At 42.6% G+C, this 21,129-nt stretch overlaps 1 protein-coding gene across 3 annotated transcripts in view; it reads left to right on the forward strand.

Moving 5' to 3' along the window:
- The window catches only part of ARHGEF4 (Rho guanine nucleotide exchange factor 4), a 329,416-nt gene that overhangs the window by 150,151 nt on the left and 158,136 nt on the right, over positions 1-21,129 (forward strand). For 2 of the 3 annotated variants that reach the window (XM_038416530.2, XM_043492842.1), the window contains 2 exons: positions 6,121-6,441; positions 12,742-12,871. In XM_038416530.2, the coding sequence (XP_038272458.1) occupies positions 6,121-6,441; positions 12,742-12,871 (451 nt within the window). The remainder of the gene's footprint in view (positions 1-6,120; positions 6,442-12,741; positions 12,872-21,129) is intronic. The other variant, XM_043492843.1, reaches the window with a different exon arrangement.

Consider the following 21,129-nt stretch of genomic DNA (forward strand, 5'->3'; position numbering starts at 1 on the left):
CTTGTTGATCCGCCCTGTAACCAAGGGTTTGTTGTGTCAATCCCATCTCAGCAAGTGGCTCCTTGCAAAGGACTCTTGCTGGCCCTTGTGTGGGTGCACACTGATCTAAAGCATTGATCTTTCACTGCTGTTGTCCCAATTCAAAATCAGAGTTTGAGATGTATAAAATGAGTTTGCCTGGCCTCCTCCCAGTGGACATTTCATTTGTGTTCCAAACAACTGCAAGATTTTGCAGCTAATGCTGCCTGGAGACTGGGAAAGGAAGCTGGTTGCATGTCACAATGAGAGGCACAGTACTGGAAGAGCAGTGTGTAAGAATTTGCACATCCCCAAGTTACTCTATGCCTTACTCTAGCCGGTACTGTGGGACTCTTGTTTTCTAAAGCATAAATTCCTTCACACAAAATGTGTAATAAATACAATACGTTTCAGGTAACAGAAGGATCTCCAAGCACTCCGCAAATAAGGGTAAATCCACATCTCTCCAAAACATTTCAATAACGACTCAAGAAAGAGCCTCTAAGGGGCTATTAACGCACATTGCCAATAGATGAGAGCCTTTTGGAGGCTGAACAAAAAAGCACTGGTAAATGATCCCAAAGATCATAGAGCTAGGATGTAGAGAGAAGGCATGTAAAGCCTTGACTGTATGAGCTTAAACTCTGAAATCCAACCATTAGGAGCAAATAAATAATTACTTAAAACTGGGGCTAAATTAAGTAATTGAAAGGGAAGTATGGAAATTAAAATTGCTCCCAGGCCATAGTTTGGATGGTTTGGAGCATTTATATTCCTCCCTCTGGTGGCTGTTCTTCATACTGCAGAATATAAATAGGTGGAGTTATATTGTCTTAAAGAAATTAAAGTCCTAGCTTCCAAGATATGAATTCCAAGATATGACACATGAAAGTACATAGGACCTTTGACTGCTACCAAGGTAGATTTATTTTGCACACTGTGGTTTGATTTGGGACATTGTGAAATTAGGGTAGCCCTGAACCTTGCATTATGGTTAAGGGTGTTCAACATGCAGGGTGATTTTCACAGGGGAACTCTGAATATCCAGGACAGGTGCTGAACAGAGTAAATGTTAATAAGATATATATTGTAATAAAATAATAGAATTAAGTCTCTCCAATATGGGTTTGCCAATTAAATATATATTCAGGACTATATCTTTGGACATCTGTTGCTATATAAAAATTTCAGAAAATACAGTCAACAATAGATTAAAAGACTACTTTCCCCCTGTATCTGATTAGTGGGTGTTATAACTGGAGGGATGGCTAGACAGATGGATAAATGTAGAATTCTTGTGTAAAACAAAAAGCCCCAAAACCTCCAACTTCCCCTCAAAAATTAACAATTTCAAACTTATTTCTAAAACAGAAGAATTTATGCTGAAAATATAGAATGACCCACTTCTGCACTGCTGACAGTTTGCCCTGTGCCCAGAGTATCACATTAGATGGGCCTTCGAGTGACTTAATCAATCTCAGTGATTGTTTTTGACATGCTTTTACTTATTTATGTAACTGTGTTCTCAGCAGGCAATAAAAGGCAGTCCTGATACATCTCCTCTTCCCCTCTGCAGCCCTTCCTTAAGGCACTGGGGTCTAGGGCCTCATATATCTCAGGCAGATACTTCCTTCTCTGCATTCCCATCGGTGTTGGTAAGGATGTATACTGTTGCCAGGCTGTGGCATCATGTGCCACTTGCAAGCGAGAACTGAGCGGGCACAGTGCTATTTATGTGGGAGCCTGGTTTAAGAACAGATGGAAAATTACTATATTTTTTTTTTAAAGTTTTCCATACTTGAGTTCTTCAAACAAACTGGGGGATAGCAGGGAGACCTCAGTCACTCTAGAAATCAACCCTCCCTGACATGGAGGATAAACTTCACCTCCTTTGCTCTGAGATGAAACCTGTCCTAATGTTGCTGATCTCTTACTTTACATATTATCAAACTTCCATTGATACGGCATGGATTAATGGTGAAATGCCTTGTGACAGCTCCATTTTTAGGTAGCTCCTATGTAAAAGCTGTGGGGTGGGAGTGGGGGAGAGGGGTTTTGTGTGAACAGCAGTATGTGGAAAAGGAAAGGGAGTGAAGCCAAAACCTATGCAACCGCCCAGCCCCCTAACTTCCTAATTCCTCAGCTAAATGTCAGGCAAGTAACATTGATAACGTGAAGTGCCACATTAGAAGCACTGGGCTCAGCAGGAATCCAGGGGGTTCTTATACCTTTCATAGCTAAGTACCTTAGCTGTGGGGAAAGCACAGACAGGCAAGCCAGGGTATGACTGCATTTCCAGAGACACCATTATAAACAATATTGCACGCACACAGTGACCTAAATCCTACTGGTAGCCAGGGTTTTCCCCAGGAATTGAATTTAGGTGGGGTTTTCAAATTTACCGGGGGGGGGGGGAATGTCAGGGCCAATGAGGCGTGAGACCGTGAGGGTGAAGGTGGGGTGTATGGCACCATAGTAAAAACTAAAAAATGTTTCATGACTATTTTATTAGATTTTAAAATCATCACACAAATTAAAGTTGGCTACTCAAGCCTTCCATGAAGCACTACATCTACATCCTTCTTGGTTTCTTGTTATAATTTTGCACAACTCTGTTAATGAACTTCTTGAATGCAATGCATTCATCTTTGGTGGCTTCTCCTGTGTCCGGTACTTCCATTCCTTCAGTTGATATGCTCATTAGTTCATTCTCATGATCAGGCAGAAGACGACTTCTTTCAAACACATAATTCTATTCAATGATGAAAAAGAACGCTCAGCTGAGGCTGTGTGACTGGGAGTAGCAAGAGATGAATTCTTACTTCTTTCAGCCTAGGAAACATAGCATAAAGATCGGGTCGAACCACTAGTGATGATGAAAAAGAAGTTGAAGTGAAATCTTCATTCATTCATCGTATGATATTCCACTTTGTGTTCAAATTCTCTGTTCTGTCCTGAGCACATGGCAGCCCCATTGCTGGTAGTGCCTCACTCCACTCAACTGTCGGTGTTTATAAGACAGGGATCTGTAAAAGCTACATAGCGGTTGAGTAAAATCTAGAAGTTGCTGTTGTAGATTTTTAAGAATCAAGTCTGTGTACTTTTTCAGTTGTCTTAACAAACACTTCTTGTCCTCTTCACTTAAGGATTCAGTATAAATGCCTTCATTAGTCAACTTCTGGACTGAAGTCTTTGCTTCTTCCAGTACTTTTTCAATGGATACTCTGTGATTGATCCAAATGTAGCTTCTATTGCTGGACAAAGATCTACTACTGTTGTAGCAGATGCCTGGATGACATTGTTTAATGACCCAAGTGGTTTCAACACTAGACTTACAAGAGAGAGAATGGCAATAGTCTTCTCTGAACGTAGTAGCAAAAGTAATCCACCAGCGTCACTACTTAGATCCATCCCATCTTGGTAGATACTTTCCAAAGCCAGTAATAATGGCTGGAATAATTTAAGACAACAGCCAAGGATCGCTCATGAGAAAGCCAGAGGGTTTTCCCAGGTTGGACTAATTTGAACTTCAATCCCAGTGTATCTTCCATATTTTCCAAAATATTCAGTCTTTTTGGACTCTTGCTGAAAAAAGAATATAATGAAGACATTAAATTTATAGCTTTTAAATGTCTTTTGAAGAGTCTGCAGCTCGCACTAGTTGGAGTAGATGGCCTCTGCAGTGTGTATAGGAGAGACTAGGGTTACACTTTTCTCTGAGCAAAGCTTGTGCTCCACCAAGTCTTCCAGAGAAGTTTGCAGCTCCATCAAATGCACAAGCAGCCATCTGTTTGGAGTCCCATTGACAAGCATTTAACTCTTCTAAGATGTGGGTTATCACAGATGCAGCCAATCTGTCTTCTATAACTTGAACATCTAGAAATGCATCTATTGGCCTACCACTGACATCCAGATAACATACACAATGACTTATATACTTGATGACCATTTGCATTGGTGCTTTCATCATGGCCATGTATGCAAATTTTTGAATGTGGTGAGAGGTCTTCACTTTATCAGATGTTGAGTCTTTCATTGTTGCACCACATGCGTCTAGCCAGTCAGTTGAATTTCTTGCAGAAAGATAGTGAGCATTTGCTGGTCTTATTCGGAACCAATGTTCAACTTCAGGATGAACAAGTGACAATGCAGTTAACATTGGCCTCCAGTTTATAGTCTGTGGTATCTCTTGCCTAAATAGAAAATATGATGCCACAGCCATGTTTGTTCGCATGAACTGTGTTGTGTAACAGTCTCATTAACACTCACCAGTGTTGTCCTGGGTCAGTGGAGACTCAGAGTTCAGAGGTGGGGGGCAAGAAGGCACCTTGCTCGCTCCTCCAGCTGCTGACTGTTCGCTCTGGCCACTGTTGTTCATTGTGCCACCGTTCACTCCATCGCTTTGTTGCCAATGGCCCTGCGCCATCACCTTCTGCTGCCACTGTGACCTCTGCGAGTTGGTCTCTTGAGGTTCCACCCAGCTCTCAGTGATTTCAGCTGAGCTCTCAGTGGGGGAACCTCACTGCTAGTGCAGTCTGGGCCATCTCTTCCACAGAAACACCATCCCACAGCAGGTCTTAGCACTTAGATCTGATTATCAGTGATTTCAGCTGTAGTGGTCACTTAACACAACAAAGACTATCTATGGAGCCTAATCAGCTCTGTCTTTAAACAGTGGAGAGGGGCAGGTCATATAGTACTTGTGACTCAGGCAGACTATCAAGCAAAACAGCTGTTCCCCACCCTCTCTCTTGATGCGCTCAATCAGCACAGGCTAAGTACAGTTCTGCTGCCCTTTACTCATACAATAAGAATAACAACATTTCATTAACTCGCTCGCATTCAAATGATTTGTAACCCAACCCCAGCCAAAATCTATCACTTGGGCAACTCAGCTCTGTTTGCTGGATACCTAGGTAGATTAGGTGTGAATATAAATACAGACTGGCCCTGAAGCCTTTCCCCCAGCTCAGCACTGTCAGGGAGAGCTCATTTAGACTTTGCTTACAAATCATAATTTGAAATTATTAGGTTGGCCAACATCACCGAAATGAATGCACTGACATTGTTATAAAAACAGCTGTATAAGGAAGCTAGTCTATGTTCATACTTTTCAAATCTATTATACTTTTTCAGATACGTGTATTTTTTCATACACTGTATATGCTTTTAAAGTGTGTATTAATGTTTCAATTTCAATTCAAATTTCCAAACAATCACTAAATTGGCAACACTGCATGTAACTAGTTCACAAAACTGTGAGGGGTGTTGGGGAAATTCAGGGAGTGTAAACGCTTCCATGAGGGGCGTGTAGGGAAATCCCTGCTGGTAGCACGATTGTAATAAACCATAGGACTAGATTGTGACTGGCCCTGTATGAGTGCACAAAGATGAGTATACATGATGATTCCTTCCCAGGTGGCTCTGCACAGGGAGCAGAGGCTGTGCACTCGGCTAGTGGGGGTTGAGGGAGGTATCGCTCAGGGCAGAAGGGAACCTGCGTTGCACTCTATCAAAGGATAGCAAAGCTGCCGCTCCAGGGTGCAGTACCTTGAAAGCCCTGGAGCACTCCTAGCTAAGTGAGTCAAGGTTCCTCTACTATCTACTTCCCCTGCATGTGGGCTATCATTTGTTGTCCCAATCTGGCCTATAGTGTGTGAGGCAGCTACTATACTGTATTTTAAAAGGGGAAAATTTTGGCAGGCTCAGAACATCACTGATCATTTTTCCCATTAACTCTTTTCCAAAGCCAGCAAATGACCCATTAGGTGATTTTTGTTTTAATGCCACAGTGTTTTTTCTTCCTTCCCACTTATGGAACCCAATTTCAGCTTTAAGCTTCTGCTGGACCTTTAAAATAAACGAGAAAAATCAAATCTGTGCAACACCTTGGTAGTTACCTCTGTACGATGCAATCGTTGCTGCACTGGTCAGGTTCTCAGGTTTGTGTGTGGAGGTGGGGTGGGTAGGATGGGCTTTAGTCTTCCAGAGCTCAAGTAAAGGCTCAGCCCTCCAAGTGGTTCTGGGCCCTGGCACTGAGCTTTGTTGTTCAGTCATGATAAAAAAACCATCCTGTGTTTTCACCTGCTGCTTATAACACAGGATCCCCAACAGCAAAGTCAAACGCCACCTGAAAAGAGGCCCAGTGAGAAATGGGTTCTACATCGCAAAAAGAGGTCTCCTCAGATCCCGCTGTCCCCACGGCCATTCTCCAGCATTGAGAGCAAAGTCTGGATGCTCCCCTTCCTCGCCCCAGATGGAGAAGCCAAGAAAACATCGCAGAGGAAGAGACTCAAACCCCTCTACAAGCGCTTCAGCTGTGACGATATGTGGCTGGAGAGGTATCGGAAAAGAAATCTAGAGAAGGAGACGCAGTTGGAGAGAGAGATTCAACTGAGGAACCTCCCAGAGGACCAGTTAAAAGTAAGCAATCGGACAACATCCTTCCTCTCTGCTCTGGCACTGTCCTCCTCCTCCTCTCCAGCTGCTTCTTTCTGCTGTCATCTTCTTCTCTCAGGCAGCTCTGTCTGCTTCCCTTTGGGCCTCTGGCCTGTGGCAACCAAGCATGTAAAACGAAACTCTCACCAGCCCAGTGACTGTCTTGAAGACAGGAAGCTTCTGTTGTTCCTAAAAGTGTGAAGCTTCTGCTCTGTCACATGGTATGTGATGGGGAGCGACAGCATCAAATCTTTCTCTCGGCGGGTGGGGAGATGGAAGGAGGGGGGAACAAATCAGTCTTCTAATGTCAATAAAAATACACTCATGAAATTCGTTACTATGCAGTGTTATTCCTTGGGACCTGCTGCGTCTCTTCATAGAGAGACCCCCCTCTATTCCATAACTTCTGAGTCAAATGCTGCACTCCTTATACAGGCAACATTCCCATTGACTCCCAGAGGGAAGGAGTGCAAGAAGTGCTTGACAGAAACTCTCCATGGGAGCCAGTAAATTGATACTATTGGTTTGAAAACTGCTCTGATTATTGCCCATCGGTAACGTCTTTAGGAAATGTGTTATTGCTGCTTGGGACAGAGACCATCTGCCACTTTGACTCATGCAGACAACACTGCTCGACTCCCGGAGGCAAGACCAAGGTTTCCATGAACTTTAGTGAGAGCCATGTATGTATTCAAGAGCAAAATTTGGCCTATATGTTGAGAGAGCTAAAGTAAGCTCAGAAAGGAGGCATCTGTATGCAGCTTTCTGCTAATAAAATGGAAACACTTTAGGCCTAGCTTTGGAAGCAAGATGTAGGTTTTCAAAAAAAAAAAAGCTCCTGTCAGGGATTGTGTGTTGGTGAGTTTGCTGCATTTATTATTTCCCTTTCTCTGTGTAGAAATGCTAATAGAATGTCTCTGACTGCCATTGTATTAAACAGATCCTCTTTGAGAATTTAGGCCTTGATCCTGCAAACCCTTAAGCATATGCTTAACTTTATACACATGAGTAGTCCTGTTGAAGTCAGTGAGACTACTTGAATGCCTAACATTCAGCGTTTCCATCAGTGCTAGCAAGATTGGGGGCTTTATGCCCTATATTTGATCTACCTTAAAATGATTAAGATAGCCAGATTGATTCTAAAAATAGAGTTGATGAAAAATTATCCTCCATTCTCTCCTCACAAGAACTCTGCATGCCAAATTTCAGTAGGCCCACACAACATGAGCTCATCTGCTGGTGCTACCACAGTTGGGTCCTAACAAATATTGGGCCAATCCTATGATGTACTGTAAACCCTTTGCTCGCTATGGGCAGGTTCTGCTGACAATGAGTGATGCTGCTGGCCCTGAAGACGACATTCTGGGCATACAATGTACAGTGACCTTGCTGATGTTTTTTAGTAAAAGCGATCGTGTCATTTTCAGCATTGTTTAAAATGCTGGGGAAATGACTGACTGTTTTCAAGGGGAAAAATGATTTTCAGACTTACATAGACTTCATTCTAAACAAAAGGCAGTAAAATGTGTTAAAAAATAATTGCTTGACAGTGTGGATGGTGGTAGAAATGTAATTAATGCTACAACAAATGTTAGCCAGCATCTAGAATATTAAAGCTTGTAGAAAGGACAATTAACTATTTCATCTTTCACTTCTCCCTTTAGGCCCAGATGCTTCATTTACTCATCTGTTCCCTAGGCTGAAAACTATTGCTACCAATAAACACTGCCTCCATTAAATCTTTCCACTTTCTTTTTCTGCTGCTAACTTTAAACTGCAATCAGATGTGTAAGTATAAGGGCTATTTATAAATCCATTATTCCTTTAAGGGAATAATTTGTACACAACTTGTTACCCCAAACGGGGTTACCCAGACACTATAACTTGAACGCACTGGCTTGGATAAAAGAGTAAAACAAATGTATTACCTACAAAGAGAGAGATTGTAAGTGAGTACAAGTAATGAGCCGTAAAAGTCGGAAATGGTGACAAGAAAAATAAAGATAAAACACTTACTGTTGCCTAACTTAACAAACTATATCAGATTCAAAACAGTTTTCTCACCACATGCTATTAGCAGTCTTACTTACCTAACCCTTTGGGTCCAGACCCCTCCCCCAGAGTCTAATAGCTGCTTCCTTTGTCTCCTCAGATGCAGTAAATGAGATGGGCAGGGAGAGAGAAAGGGGTATCCTGGGTGTTTGCCTCTGGATTTTAAAGTTTCAGTCCCCCTGTTGAAAAATATTTCCAGCTGGGAGCAAGGCGACAGGCAGTCTGTGGGGGAAGAAACTCCATGCTGTTTCTTTGCTAAATTGTAGATTTTTGCCCCTGCCCCCTTTCCTGCCAAAGAATGTCCATTTGTTTACACCTGTCTATGGTGTCAGCTTGCCCTTTGTCTCTGAGGAAACGGTTTGGTCACTCCCAGACTTCTCTGGAAAACATACTTTTAGTCATGATTTCAGCTTGTGTTTATATCTTCACATATAATGCAGCCACATGGATTCTGCCATGATATTATTGATCAGCAAATTGAATTTTCAAATGACACCTCACACAACATACCTTGTACAAATATTATTACAGTAGGGTGTGAACACAGGGGCGTAGTCTGTCACAGTTGGTCTTTGTTTTGCTCAGGACCAGTAAGATGCTGACCTGCCTTGATTGGGGGGAGTCTACAAAAATCCCCAGAATCCAACCATGAAGCTGGACTCAGCTGTCACTTAAAGTGAAATACCACCCATAATAAGCTACCTTTGAAGTTAACACTGCCTGAAGTGGAATGAGAGAAATTCACACCATTGTTGGTAAATCAATTTCATTTTGCCTGGCAACCGACTTGCATTCATTTACATAGTACAGGGGTCTCTCAATGCAGCCTGGAGTATTTCAGATGTATTTTAATACAATTATATATTCAGAAGACTTGAGAAAAATCAGTGTCCAATCCGCAGTCCTGTGTAGTCCATTGATTCTTTAGGGGCAATCCCAATCTGTTTTCAGAATTCTTTTTGGAGGAGCTGTTTTAGCAGCATCTAGTCATTCTCTCTTCCCCTCTCTACTTCAACATATCGTTAAATCCTGACTGTTGAACTTGACTGCGGTCAAAAGTGCATCTGGTAGAACACAGCTTCTGGGTAATTCAGCAGAACCCAAATCCCTTGTTGCTGGACTTCTGAGGAATCCAGAAATGGGACAACAGAGGATGGTTATGCCAAACAATTCCATTTTATATTCTGCAAGGGAAATAACAGTGGGAAAAGCAAATCCAATCTCTCACCTTGCTAAGTAGACTCCTGTCAGTGTCCCCATCAAAGCCTCATGCCAAACACATGCATTTTACATGTATGAAACAACAGAAACTTAAGGTATGTTTACACTGTTTGGTAATGCACACTATGGGGATGTTGTGATTTCCAGAGAACACTGTGTTGCAAATTAATTGGCCTGTGTAGACCCTGCCGGTGCACTTTAACATTTGAAACAGTATTACATCAAAGCATGCTAAGGCACCTTTAGTGCACACCAGCAGGGTCTACCCAGGGTCTACAATTGATGCATAACACATTAGTGCCTTTAGAAATCACACTCTTACAGAGCACATTATCCACTGTGCAGACAAACCCTTAGGCTTGTAAGCAACAATTGAAAACAGCAGAATGAAGAAGACTATTATAGTTTTAACAATCAACACCAATAACATATGCAGAACATTTTAACGCTGTAATCTCCCGTTACATTGCTAACCAGAACACAAGGAAACCTATCTTAATATAACAAATAAAATATAGCACCCATGTTACAGGAAATGTATGTACACATACAGGCCCAAATTATCTTCTCAGTTACACCATTTGCAATCCCACTAATTTCAGTAGTCAGTTAAATGGGGAGAGCTTTTGGCCCAGAGAGTTGTTAAAAAAAATGTGCAAAAATGTACAATTTCCCATTGTAGAGAGGATGTGTCTCCTTTAACACACAGAGGTATTCTCTGTTAAGATCTGTGATTATAGCCAGATCATGTGCATTGTGGTTGTATCAGGTTCACTCTGGGAGGATAACCAAGTTGTTTGGTAGAAGATCTTGGACCAGGTAAGGTGCCTCTCTTGTGCATCTTAAGAATCACAGAGATGGGGATGTGGTAAAAGGCCTTTTCCAAATAGGTATAGAATTCCTTAGGGGGGTATTTAATGGCTTGCTGCCATAGGAAGAGCCCAGCTGGAACAAAAGCTTGCATTTTTCTAAGGAGCAGCCATAGCGTCTGGCCCATAGCGTCTGCTGTAACAGTTATGAAACTATAGTGTGTGCACAACACAATAATGCCTTCTACCCTGTTTACAACTAAATATCCTAGACATCATGCTTGGTATTTGCGTTTCTGTGCTTTGCCTATTTTGCGCTGTCTTGTCGTCATTTGAAGTGGGTGTGTCCCCGGTGGGGCTTCATTGTTATTATCTAAACAAACAGACACTGCTTAGTTTAATTTGCACAGGATTTACTCTGTTACTCTGGAGATGGCGATTGGTGCAAAAACATTGGCTCTGTTCTGTGTATTCTAATAGAGTAAACCCCATGGACTGGAACGGAATACTATCACTTTCAGCTACCTGAGCAGTGTGGTTGCTTTGCTTTTTTTCTTTCGGAAGAACATAGTCATTTTGCTAAGAACTTGTTTTCTTAAAGAAGCCATTGGCAGGAAGCCAGGTCTGCATGACACCCTTGGTTACTTACGGTATTGTGGGTGAACAAGGAAGCAAAGATTATGCTTGTGGTGACAGACCAGTGTATTAGCAGGAAAGGAGAAGGATCCTAGTTGGAATACTGGACTTCAGTATCCCAGACCTTTGTTTCGGTCATGGATGAGAATATTGTTGCTGTGAAAAGCTCAGAAGTAGTAAAGGAAAAGGACAGTAATGGTAGTGGGCTGGAGGTTTGCCATATCCATGAGACCAACCCTTGCTGGCCTGCTGCTGTCATATTAATTTAATTTACACTTGCAGTCACTAATAGTCAACCCAGTGAGCAGCAGCGAGAGACATGAGATGGAGAAATAATAAAAATGAAGTAGAAAAAAATATGCAATGAAAGCAAACTTAGCTTGTGCTACAGTAACTCCAGCGTTTGGTGTCTTTGATCACACTGTATATTGTGCTAAGATCTTGGATGATCTATAATGTGATAGGGTTTAACTTCCATCAGTTTGAAGCATGGTACATGTCATCTGTGTTCCCTGATGAATTAGTAGAAGGATACTCAGTTTGCAGCATTCCTTTGGCTCCTTAGTGGACCGAGTATTCTGGCTCCAGCAGGTCATTTCCATGTCCTATTGATCCAAAGGGCTGCTTGTTCAATCTCATGAGATCTACCTATGCTATCTCATACTGAGTTCAGCATACTTTCACCGCAAATCATGATGGCCAGGTCCTCCAGGTCTGTTTCTTCCCCACCTATTGAATTGCTGAGCTTTAGTGTGAATTCTACTAGGAAGAAAGGACCCATTCTAAGACTAATACGGCTCAATCTACCATATCCTGTTTCCATTATCAAGTTCAAGTTGACAGCTGGTGGTTCCTATTTCAAGGTAGTGGGGGGATAAATTGGGCAGAACAGGTCTTGCTATGGAAAAAGTTACAAAAAAATAGTGTTTCTTGCAATAGCAATAAACAAAGCAAATGAACATTCCTTTCAGGATTTTTTGCGGGGGGAGGTGGTTTGGCAGGTGAAAATTGCCTTTTCTCTTGGTGAATGTCCCTCTTCCATTTTTATCCATGGAGAAAGCTGCTTTCACTGGCAAAACTGGCTCTGATTAATTTTTATTGGGTAAAAATGTCATGGGATGAATTAGTCCATATTTGGGATAGTCCATATATTGCTCAGTTTTCAAAAAAATCTCTTGTTTTTTCTTCTTCTTCCTTCACAAGGTGTTTAACAGAAGGGAAATAATTTCATGTGTTTCTAGGGCAAAATAGATGCTAGTTAAGAATGACAGGGTACCTATTAACATGTTAACTATACCTGTGCAAGATGTCGTCATGGCTCAGTTAACCTTTCCTTCTGTCCCTTGCAGCTCTGTCCTCTCCATTACTGTTTAAATCTCCATTTTAAAGAAAAGGCTCTTTTTGATGGGACAGACCTTCTTCCTAACTATAAATCACCTGATCCTGAAAATCCTTACCTTACTTACACTAGCAATCACTACAGCTGGAAGAAATGTTTCAGGATGAAGCCCATAATTCTGGGTACCTAAGCTTAATGTCTCCTTTGTTTTCCTTTTCTTTCTTGCAGGCTAGAATGAGTCTGTCCATCACTTCTCCAGTTGCCTTTGAGATTCTTCCCCTGAAGTTGCATCCATTTTCCCAGAGCACCCCAACAGGCTTAGACTGCGTGGGCTGGAAACGGCGTATCTCATTTCCTGGTGTGTATGCTGCGTCCTTCTTACTTTGACAACTATTGTGCAAGAATTAATTTCTGTTTAATTGAATGCAGAAACTATATAGTATCGGCAATATCGTCCAATTCTGTCATAGTAATATTACTATATGTGCCCTTACAGTTCACATACCTTCAGGCTAAAGCTGTGCAGTTAAGCCTCTTTCTGCAGGTGGCTACTACTACCAGCATGTTACAGATGGAGAAAGTGAGGCATAGACAGGTGAAGTCTGGGTTGCACAGGAAGTTAGTGGCAATAGAACCCAGATCCCCTGACTCACAGTCCACTTTTCTAAATACTAGACAACAGTATCTCCTTCTCTCATTCAGTTCTTTAGATTGCGGGCTTAGCATTGTTTAAACTCACTAGAGAATCCAGCCCCTCACAAAGAGTATTATGGAATAGAAGGGTGTGTCTACATTGCAATACAACTCCTGCAGCTGGCCTGGGTCAGCTGACTTGGGCTCAGGCTACCGGGCTGTAAAATTGTGGTGTAGACATTCAGCCCTGGGCTGGAGCCTGGGCTCTGGGACCCTGTGAGGGGGAAGGGTCTGAGAGCCTAATGTCTACACCACAATTTTCAGCCCTGTGCTCGAGCCTTGTGAGCCCAAGTCAGCTGACACGGGACAGCTGTGGATGTATACTTGCAGTGTAGACATACCCTAAGGGCACAGTGAGAGGAATAGTTGATAATAGTTTTCTTTGCTTTACTGTGCCTCATTCAGGATAACTCACTATAGCTATCTAGATCCTGTCAGTGGACTTGAAAGTTTGAATGCATCCTCAGTACTTATAGCCCTTGTAGCAATAACAATGCAACCAATGTCATCTTTCCATGGTAAAGCTAATCACTGTGGGGGGACAGGAAGGATTTTTTTCTCCATCTACACATTGCACAAGTTGATTAGGTGCACCTTGCAAGCTTTGCATCAGGTGCTGGATGTGGCTGAAGACAGGATACTTGAATGAATGTCTGATGCAGTGTAATAAATCCTACTTTTCTTCATCAATGCGTTCTCTGTGCTCACTCAACTAACTAAGGACACGTCTCAGTAACTATCCCAATGCATCTTGGGAATGAGCATTATGTCTGTGAGTGAAGAAGAGATTTAGGGGAAAGGGGATGCTCCTAATACTTGGCACAAACACAGAAGTTCTCTCTTAGGTAGTTCAATGGCCCTGGTTTTTGTAGTATCATGAGCACCCGACAATTGTTAACTTTATCCTCACAACACCTTGTGAAATAGGGATTCCCCATCTATCTCCATTGTATAGATGGGGAACTGAGCACTAAGACCAAGGACCTGCCCAAGGTTGACACAGGAAAGCTGGGGCAGGACAGGGTAATTGAACCCAGGTTAACTAGGTGCCAGGCTAGTGCCCTAACTAGAGAAACCATCCTTCCTCTCAATTTTGAGGCTCTGTACTTGGCCACACCAGCACATTATACACTTCCAGAGCTTCAGGCCTTGCATTCTGGTGGCCTGCATGTACCTGTGATGGCTTGCACTGAGAGACCTGAGAAACCCTGAAGAAAACATCTCTGAGCCAGGTGCTTCTGTCTGCTTAGTCAGCAGGAGATAACCAAAAAGATATGGAAATGCAGAGGAAAAGGGGGCCTGATGCAGCAGCTCCACTGTGAAAGCTTTCCATCCTGGAGGAGATTCCAGAGCTGTTGCCTGCCACCCTACCCCAGACATTGCTGGGGCTCTTTGGCTTTTCGGATGGGGATGGAGCAACGCTGGGATATGGAAGGGTTGGAGCCCCTCTAGGTGGCCTGATCTATCTTAACGTTGTAGATTCGGAGCAGAAATCTGCACAAGAGATTGCCACATGCAACATTAACTTCCCCCGTGATTCCCCCCAGCTTGCAGAAGGGGAGTAGTGTGCAGCCAGGAGGGTAGTGGTGAGGTGCAGCATAGCTCCTAACTGAGCTTTGCTGCTGGAGAAGAGAGGACTGCAGAGGGCAGTGCAGAGGAGAGTCCAGCAATGGAGGTTGCCTTAGGATTCTGATACTTGTGGTGTGCTCTCCCAGAGGATCTGCACGGTTTGTCAGCCATTGCCATTTCTGCATGGCTGCAACCCCTCCGATGTGGACATGACTCCAGAAGGGTGAACCTTGCAGAGTTGTTAACTGCATTGAGTCCTCCCTGTGGGGTTTCTGTGGGAGGGAAGCATCGGGACTTGTTTGAGTTATTTCTCCCGCAGCGTGGAGCAAAAGAATGCACTTTGTCCCCAATTGGTTGTAAGCATCCCTCATTGCAAGTCACGTTGTAAGTGCAAAGTGTGAACCTGCAACTGACAGAAATAGATCAATAGTAATAATGTATGGCAAGACTTGGGTGGTGAAAGGGGATGTTCTACTGTCACATGGGAAACTCCAGCTAGCTCAAGATAATCTCACCTAATTGCAGGTTTAATTAGGTTCCAACAAACATAAGAGTCTCTGCCTCATACTAGCTGGAGATAATTGGGGTAGATACAGTAAGATTCTCTAAATTGCTAAGTAGGCACTAAAACAGCTAAATGAGACTTGAGGACTAAATGTCTCCAGTATTTAAGAGATCACATTAAAGAAGGATATGTTCTGTGGAATTTTTATGTGGAATATGCATGAGATCAGATATCTACTTAATTTCCAGTTACTTGAATTTTTTTTAAATTCAAATGCAAGCCTCACACTTTATTAAACAGGGAAAAGTATCCCTACCAGGTTCTTGTGTTCTCCAGATAAACCATATCTGCAGAAAGATAAGTGATACTCTAGCAGTTTCAGAGTGAGATGAAGAAAGAACATTATGTAGAAGATTTTCAAAGGCACAGTGGCAGCTAGGCACCCAACTCCTATTACAGTCAGTGGGAATTGGACACAGAAATGCCATTTGTGCTTTTGAAAATCTCCCCTGTGATTTCAGCAATATAGTCACCCCGCTCCACCTTAACTGATCACTCTCATTATAAGGGGTGTGGCAACACTCATTTTTTCATGTTCTCTGTATATATATCTATCTTCTTACTGTATTTTCCACTGCATGCATCTGAAGAAGTGGATTTTAGCCCACGGAAAGCTTATGCTCAAATAAATTTGTTAGTCTCTAAGGTGCCAAAGTACTCCTCGTTCTTTTTGCTGATACAGACTAACACGGCTATCATTCTGAAACCTGTATACTGGATATACAGATTTAATCCTTATCAGGATGACCGACCTCTGCACTAATCATCTACGTAAGCAGAGTATACGAACAGCTGGTTTTAAAAATTGTTTGCCTTATAGTGGTTAATAAATTCAAACACAGAGGCTGCAGATTAGCCCTAGAGACCAGAAAGACCCTATTTCTTACCCCTTCCTCCTTTGCTCTGCCAACAATGATGGCATTGATTGCCGGCCTGTGTGCTATTCCCACAAGCACCTTTGTGATTTCTCCCACTGCTGCCCCTTAGGCTTGGGAAGAACTCCCCAACGCAATTCACAAAGCTACTGTCTTAGCCTGTTTCAAATCCCTACCCTTTACTGAGATGTCTACAGATCACAGGAGCCACCTGTGACTACTGACATCACTATAACTCTGTTACCTTGTCTTGCCTCCATCCTGAGTGTTGTTTTATCACTAGTTGCATATTATTTAAATCTTAGGCTCTGATTGTGACTATTCTGGAGCTTGTCTGTGTGTTGCCTAGTCAAATAAAGCCCTAATCCCTGTTTGGGATCCTTTAGGCACTGCCACAATAGAAATGAATAATTACTGATATTCTGTGTGCAGTTGCTCAGGAGAACTTGAAATTCATAGTAGCTCCCAGTGGGGTTATTTATATTGAATAGTAGCAACTTTATTTTTAAATATTTATTTGTTTATTTTTTTAAGTAAAATGAAAAGTGAATTTGGAGTAACCAATAGGTGGTGCCCTGGGTTTTTAGAAAACACTTCCCTAGCAAAACAGACCATTAAAGTTGCATCTTCTGGGAGGCACAGAATATTCTGAGATCAGTAGTGAATCCGAGTGACTGTTTAATGTTATGACCTACACATGAACCTCTGGAATTCTGCTTGAAGCTGCAGCAAGTGGAATGAAATGCCCACAACGAAACCTTTTCATATTAACAAAATCCTCTGGAGAGAGAGAGAGACGCTTTTCTTAGCGTTGCCATCTCAGTGATCAGCTAGTACTAGGGCTTCATGTAAAAGGTGTGTGTGTGTGTGTGTGTGTGTGTGTATATGTGTATTTGCTTGCCCATTTTCATCCTGGTACAATGTTTCTCTGAAGTCATTTGACTGGTCAATGCTTCAGGTTCCCTGGTGAATCTTAAGATCAAAAACATCTTGGATGCAGCTGCAGTATAAAAATATGTACATTTCATTTCTTACACAGCTCTGTTTGTTTAATTGCTGCCCTGGACAGAGCTGTGGGTTATTTATAACAAAATCCAATATGACTATTTACCAGATCTTTTAATCATTTAACAGTTATTAAAACTTTAGAGTCAAGAATAATTAATAATTATTTAATTCATGGAAAGCCACTGTATACACTGATGCAAGGAAAATGAAGGCCCCCTGCGGTTGTGTTATGTGTGGCCACGTGGTGGATTTTGGTAAAATCCCCACTTCCAGAATCTGCTCCATGCATCAGGTTGGGCAGGGGGCACTACAGAGGCTTCTGTGAGTTTGGAAATTTCCTAGACTTCCCTCCAGTCGTCTTTGTGTGACAGGATGATGGCTGTGATGCATGGCATTCATTGAGGGTGCTTGATTAATTCAGGAAAAATTGTGTGATCTTCATCCATGCTTCTGTTGCTTGTACTAGGACAAGAGGATGCTCTGCATGGTCTTCTAACAATTTAGAAGGTGAGACACCAGCTACTCCCAAATAAGACATGGCAACTTTGCCAGAGAGCAGTGGAGTGGAGGAGGTCGTGACCTATAATGCCATAATCAAGCTTCTGGTTAGTTGAAGACCTCTTCAAAGCAGTCTTTGATATTGTTGACCATGAGGCGATTTTTGCCTGCCTGTCATTCATGTCTGGGATAAATGAGATGCGATAGTTTGATTCTTTTCTCTTAGAGACTCCAGAGGTTGGGGTTGGACAGTTAATTGCATGTTCCAAGGGCGGTTTCTTGTAAAGTTCTGCAAAGTTCCAATCTGTCACCCCTTTGTTCAATGAGGCCACTAGGGAAGCTTATGAGAGACTATTAGGTGGAGGAGATGCAGCTTTTTACTACTACTACTACTACTACTTTTTACTAAAAATCAGTTGCTTGTGTATTGTTTTCCTTATGTGCAGTGGAGTCTGAATGAAAATGTGTTTGTTGAATCTTAGTCCAGACAAATGTAGGGTGATACTGGTAAGTGGTTGTGCCCTGCAAAGGTTATTAAGGGAGATAGGATCATGGTTTGTCAAGGAGATTTGCAATCTGAAGTGGAACTCCTGCTCCCTGGCTGCTCTGGGAATCTAAGGTGGCATTGATTGCTACACTAAGTGCTTTTGCCATTAGTGTTTAGTTAGATGGTTATGACCTTTCCTCTCCAGTTGATGCTTGGCAACAGTTACCTGTGCTGCTGTAACTGGATTACTGCAATGTACCGTAGATGATGGTACATTTGAAAAAAAACAAATTGGGAGCGTCGGTGAGTGCAGTACATGGATATCCACCTGCTTAGCAAAGTCGACCATAGGACATATATCACAACTCTTCTCCAGAGGCTCTGCTGGCTTCCTACCCATTACCTGCTGCAATTCCAGGTATTGACTTTGATCTATGAATCCTTTATATTTTGGGCCCTATATTCCTGAGAAACTGTGTCTCAGTATGCTGCCTCAGAGGACAAGATCAACTTGTCTGGAGACTGGGAGCAAAATTCAGGTTCTGATCCTAGCTGCAAACATCCTAGATCCACAAACAGTTTGCAGACCTGGGATGAGATTAATTGAAAAGTACATTCCCCTCCCTGTCAGCTGGCCCATCTCTCCCTCCCTCCTTCAAAGCACCAGGACTGAACCCCAGCATTACTGATGCTCTCTGCAGGTGGGCCAATTGCCTCTCGCCTTGCCAGCACCTCCCTGTTTTGAGGCTGAGTACTCTCTCCCGGACTTTCAGGGGGTGTTATGTGAATTGTCCTCCCATCATTTGGCTTTTGGGCTGGCATCCTGGCATAGCCCTCTGTGCGCACACACAAACTGCTGGAGTCTTTGGGGTGATCCAGGAAAATACCTGCCTCATTTCATTATAGGGTGCGAGAAGAAAAGAAACATTTCTTCTACCATTACAGCTGGCTCACCACAGGAATATTGACACTGCACAAGACTTAATGTATTCTCTAATATCTGCACACTGGGCATTATGGGAGCCTATGATGCTAGCAGTTTCCTAAAGTAGAAAAGGGAGTGTTTTCCCATCTCCCACTCCAGTGTGTGAGTACAAGGGACGAAAGGGAACACCGCTTTTCCTCTCATCAAGACTCTGGTGGATTGGAGAGAGCAGCCCAAGCCTGGTTTCAAGAAGATGTGAAGAAGCAGCTACTTGGCACCCTCTGAAGGTCCCAAAGAGGTGCTGATGGGCCCAGTACGAAGAACGGAGGGAGGGCTGGTCACTGACCTCCTAGAAGAGAGGAATGGTGAAATTTTGGGGGGCCATGGTTTGAAGAATGGATGGATAAGAGCGTTAGGAGAGTCCTGAGGGGATGACTGTCCTGATGGTTTTGGTCCAAGGAAACCTGTTGGGGGTTGTTCCACTGCCAGACTATCATGAAACGTTTGGATGATGTAGTCCAGGTCAACCAAAATCAACAGTTTGCTCTCTCCTCATGGGATGAATGTAGACAAGTGGAATGTCAGATCAAAAGGCCACCATTGAAACCAAAGTAAATGTTTTATAAAAGGAAGCATCTTATGTCGCACTTGCTGTGAATAATAAAACAGGGCTGTGTCTAGAACCAAGTATTGGAATTCAGTGTGAACAAAACATAATAGCAGCTGGAGAGTTCCTAGCCGAGGAATGGTCTAAGGACTTTCTGAAGTAACGTGTTACTGCAGTGGCTGGCATTGCCTTGCCTCTCTAGGCAAATGAAACATCCCTCATGTTCTCAGGAACAGCAGACAGCAGCCTTCAATCTGAAAATCTCTTTCAGCTAACCAAGACAGCAAGGATATTATCTACGCTGTTTGATAAGGGTCTGTCACGCTAGGAAAATTTCCTCCTAAATTCAAACTGGCTCTGCTAAACCAGTTTTAAAACTGGTCATGGTTGAAGTGTAGACCTGATTTAGGGGGATAGGATCACTCTTAGTGAACCAGATGAGACTACCTTATTCTTGTAACCAGTTCATACCTCTTAAGCCTGGTCTACACTATTTCTCCAGCAAGTTTTAACACTAGCCCAGCTGAACCAATTTTAAAACCAGGTTGATTTTTTTTGGAAATTTCCTCCATGTAGACCAGCCTTAAGAGCCAAAGGATATTTAACTTAACTGCCCTCCTACAACTCAAGAGATGACCTAAAAAATGGTGCCTCTGGGTACGCTTCAGCTGCTCATCAGCGTGCACTGCAGCATCAGTACTGACACTGGAATGAGCCGTAGTTTGCTCCTTTCTTACCAGTGGTGAGAGAACTACCTGACATTGCTCTGGCCATGGCATCTGGAAAACCTGGCCCATTTTTATTTTTGTATAAGCCCCATGTAAAGTGAGTTTTTACATCTGCATTAAATAGACCCACCGAGAGCAGTGTCAATGGAAGCAAAGTTAGGGATTTGCTTAGTGAGATGATCTGCTTGGGGTACAGGAAAGTGTTTTTTTTCAGCAGAGAAACTGTTTGTTTACTCAGCATCTTGTGGCTGACTTTCATCCTGGTTTCCCAGCTCTGGATAGGCTGTTATGCTCACACTGGGCAACAGTTAATATGAAGATGTTTGACAACTGCTGGAGAAATCTATTCAAGGGGGAAAATAATAGCTTAATAAGAGGCCTTCATCATATCTTATAAATATTTAGCAGTCTTTTGTAATTTAGCTAAATAACAAGATGGGCTGTTTTACTCACATAGTTTTTTGTCCTTTTTCTTCTTCAAGGGCATAGTGGTTATGAAACCGACATAGAACAAAAAAAGTGTGTGTGTGGGAGGGGTGTGTGCACGCACGCGTGTGTCTGTTCTCACTCGCACACCTTACAACTAGTGCTGTATCTTGAAATGTCAATTCTTTCCTCTCTTAACCATGGAGAGGGTATTATAGAGTTTAGATGGTTGAAA

Source organism: Dermochelys coriacea, chromosome 9, assembly GCF_009764565.3.
Source record: "Dermochelys coriacea isolate rDerCor1 chromosome 9, rDerCor1.pri.v4, whole genome shotgun sequence".
Taxonomy (NCBI): domain Eukaryota; kingdom Metazoa; phylum Chordata; order Testudines; family Dermochelyidae; genus Dermochelys; species Dermochelys coriacea.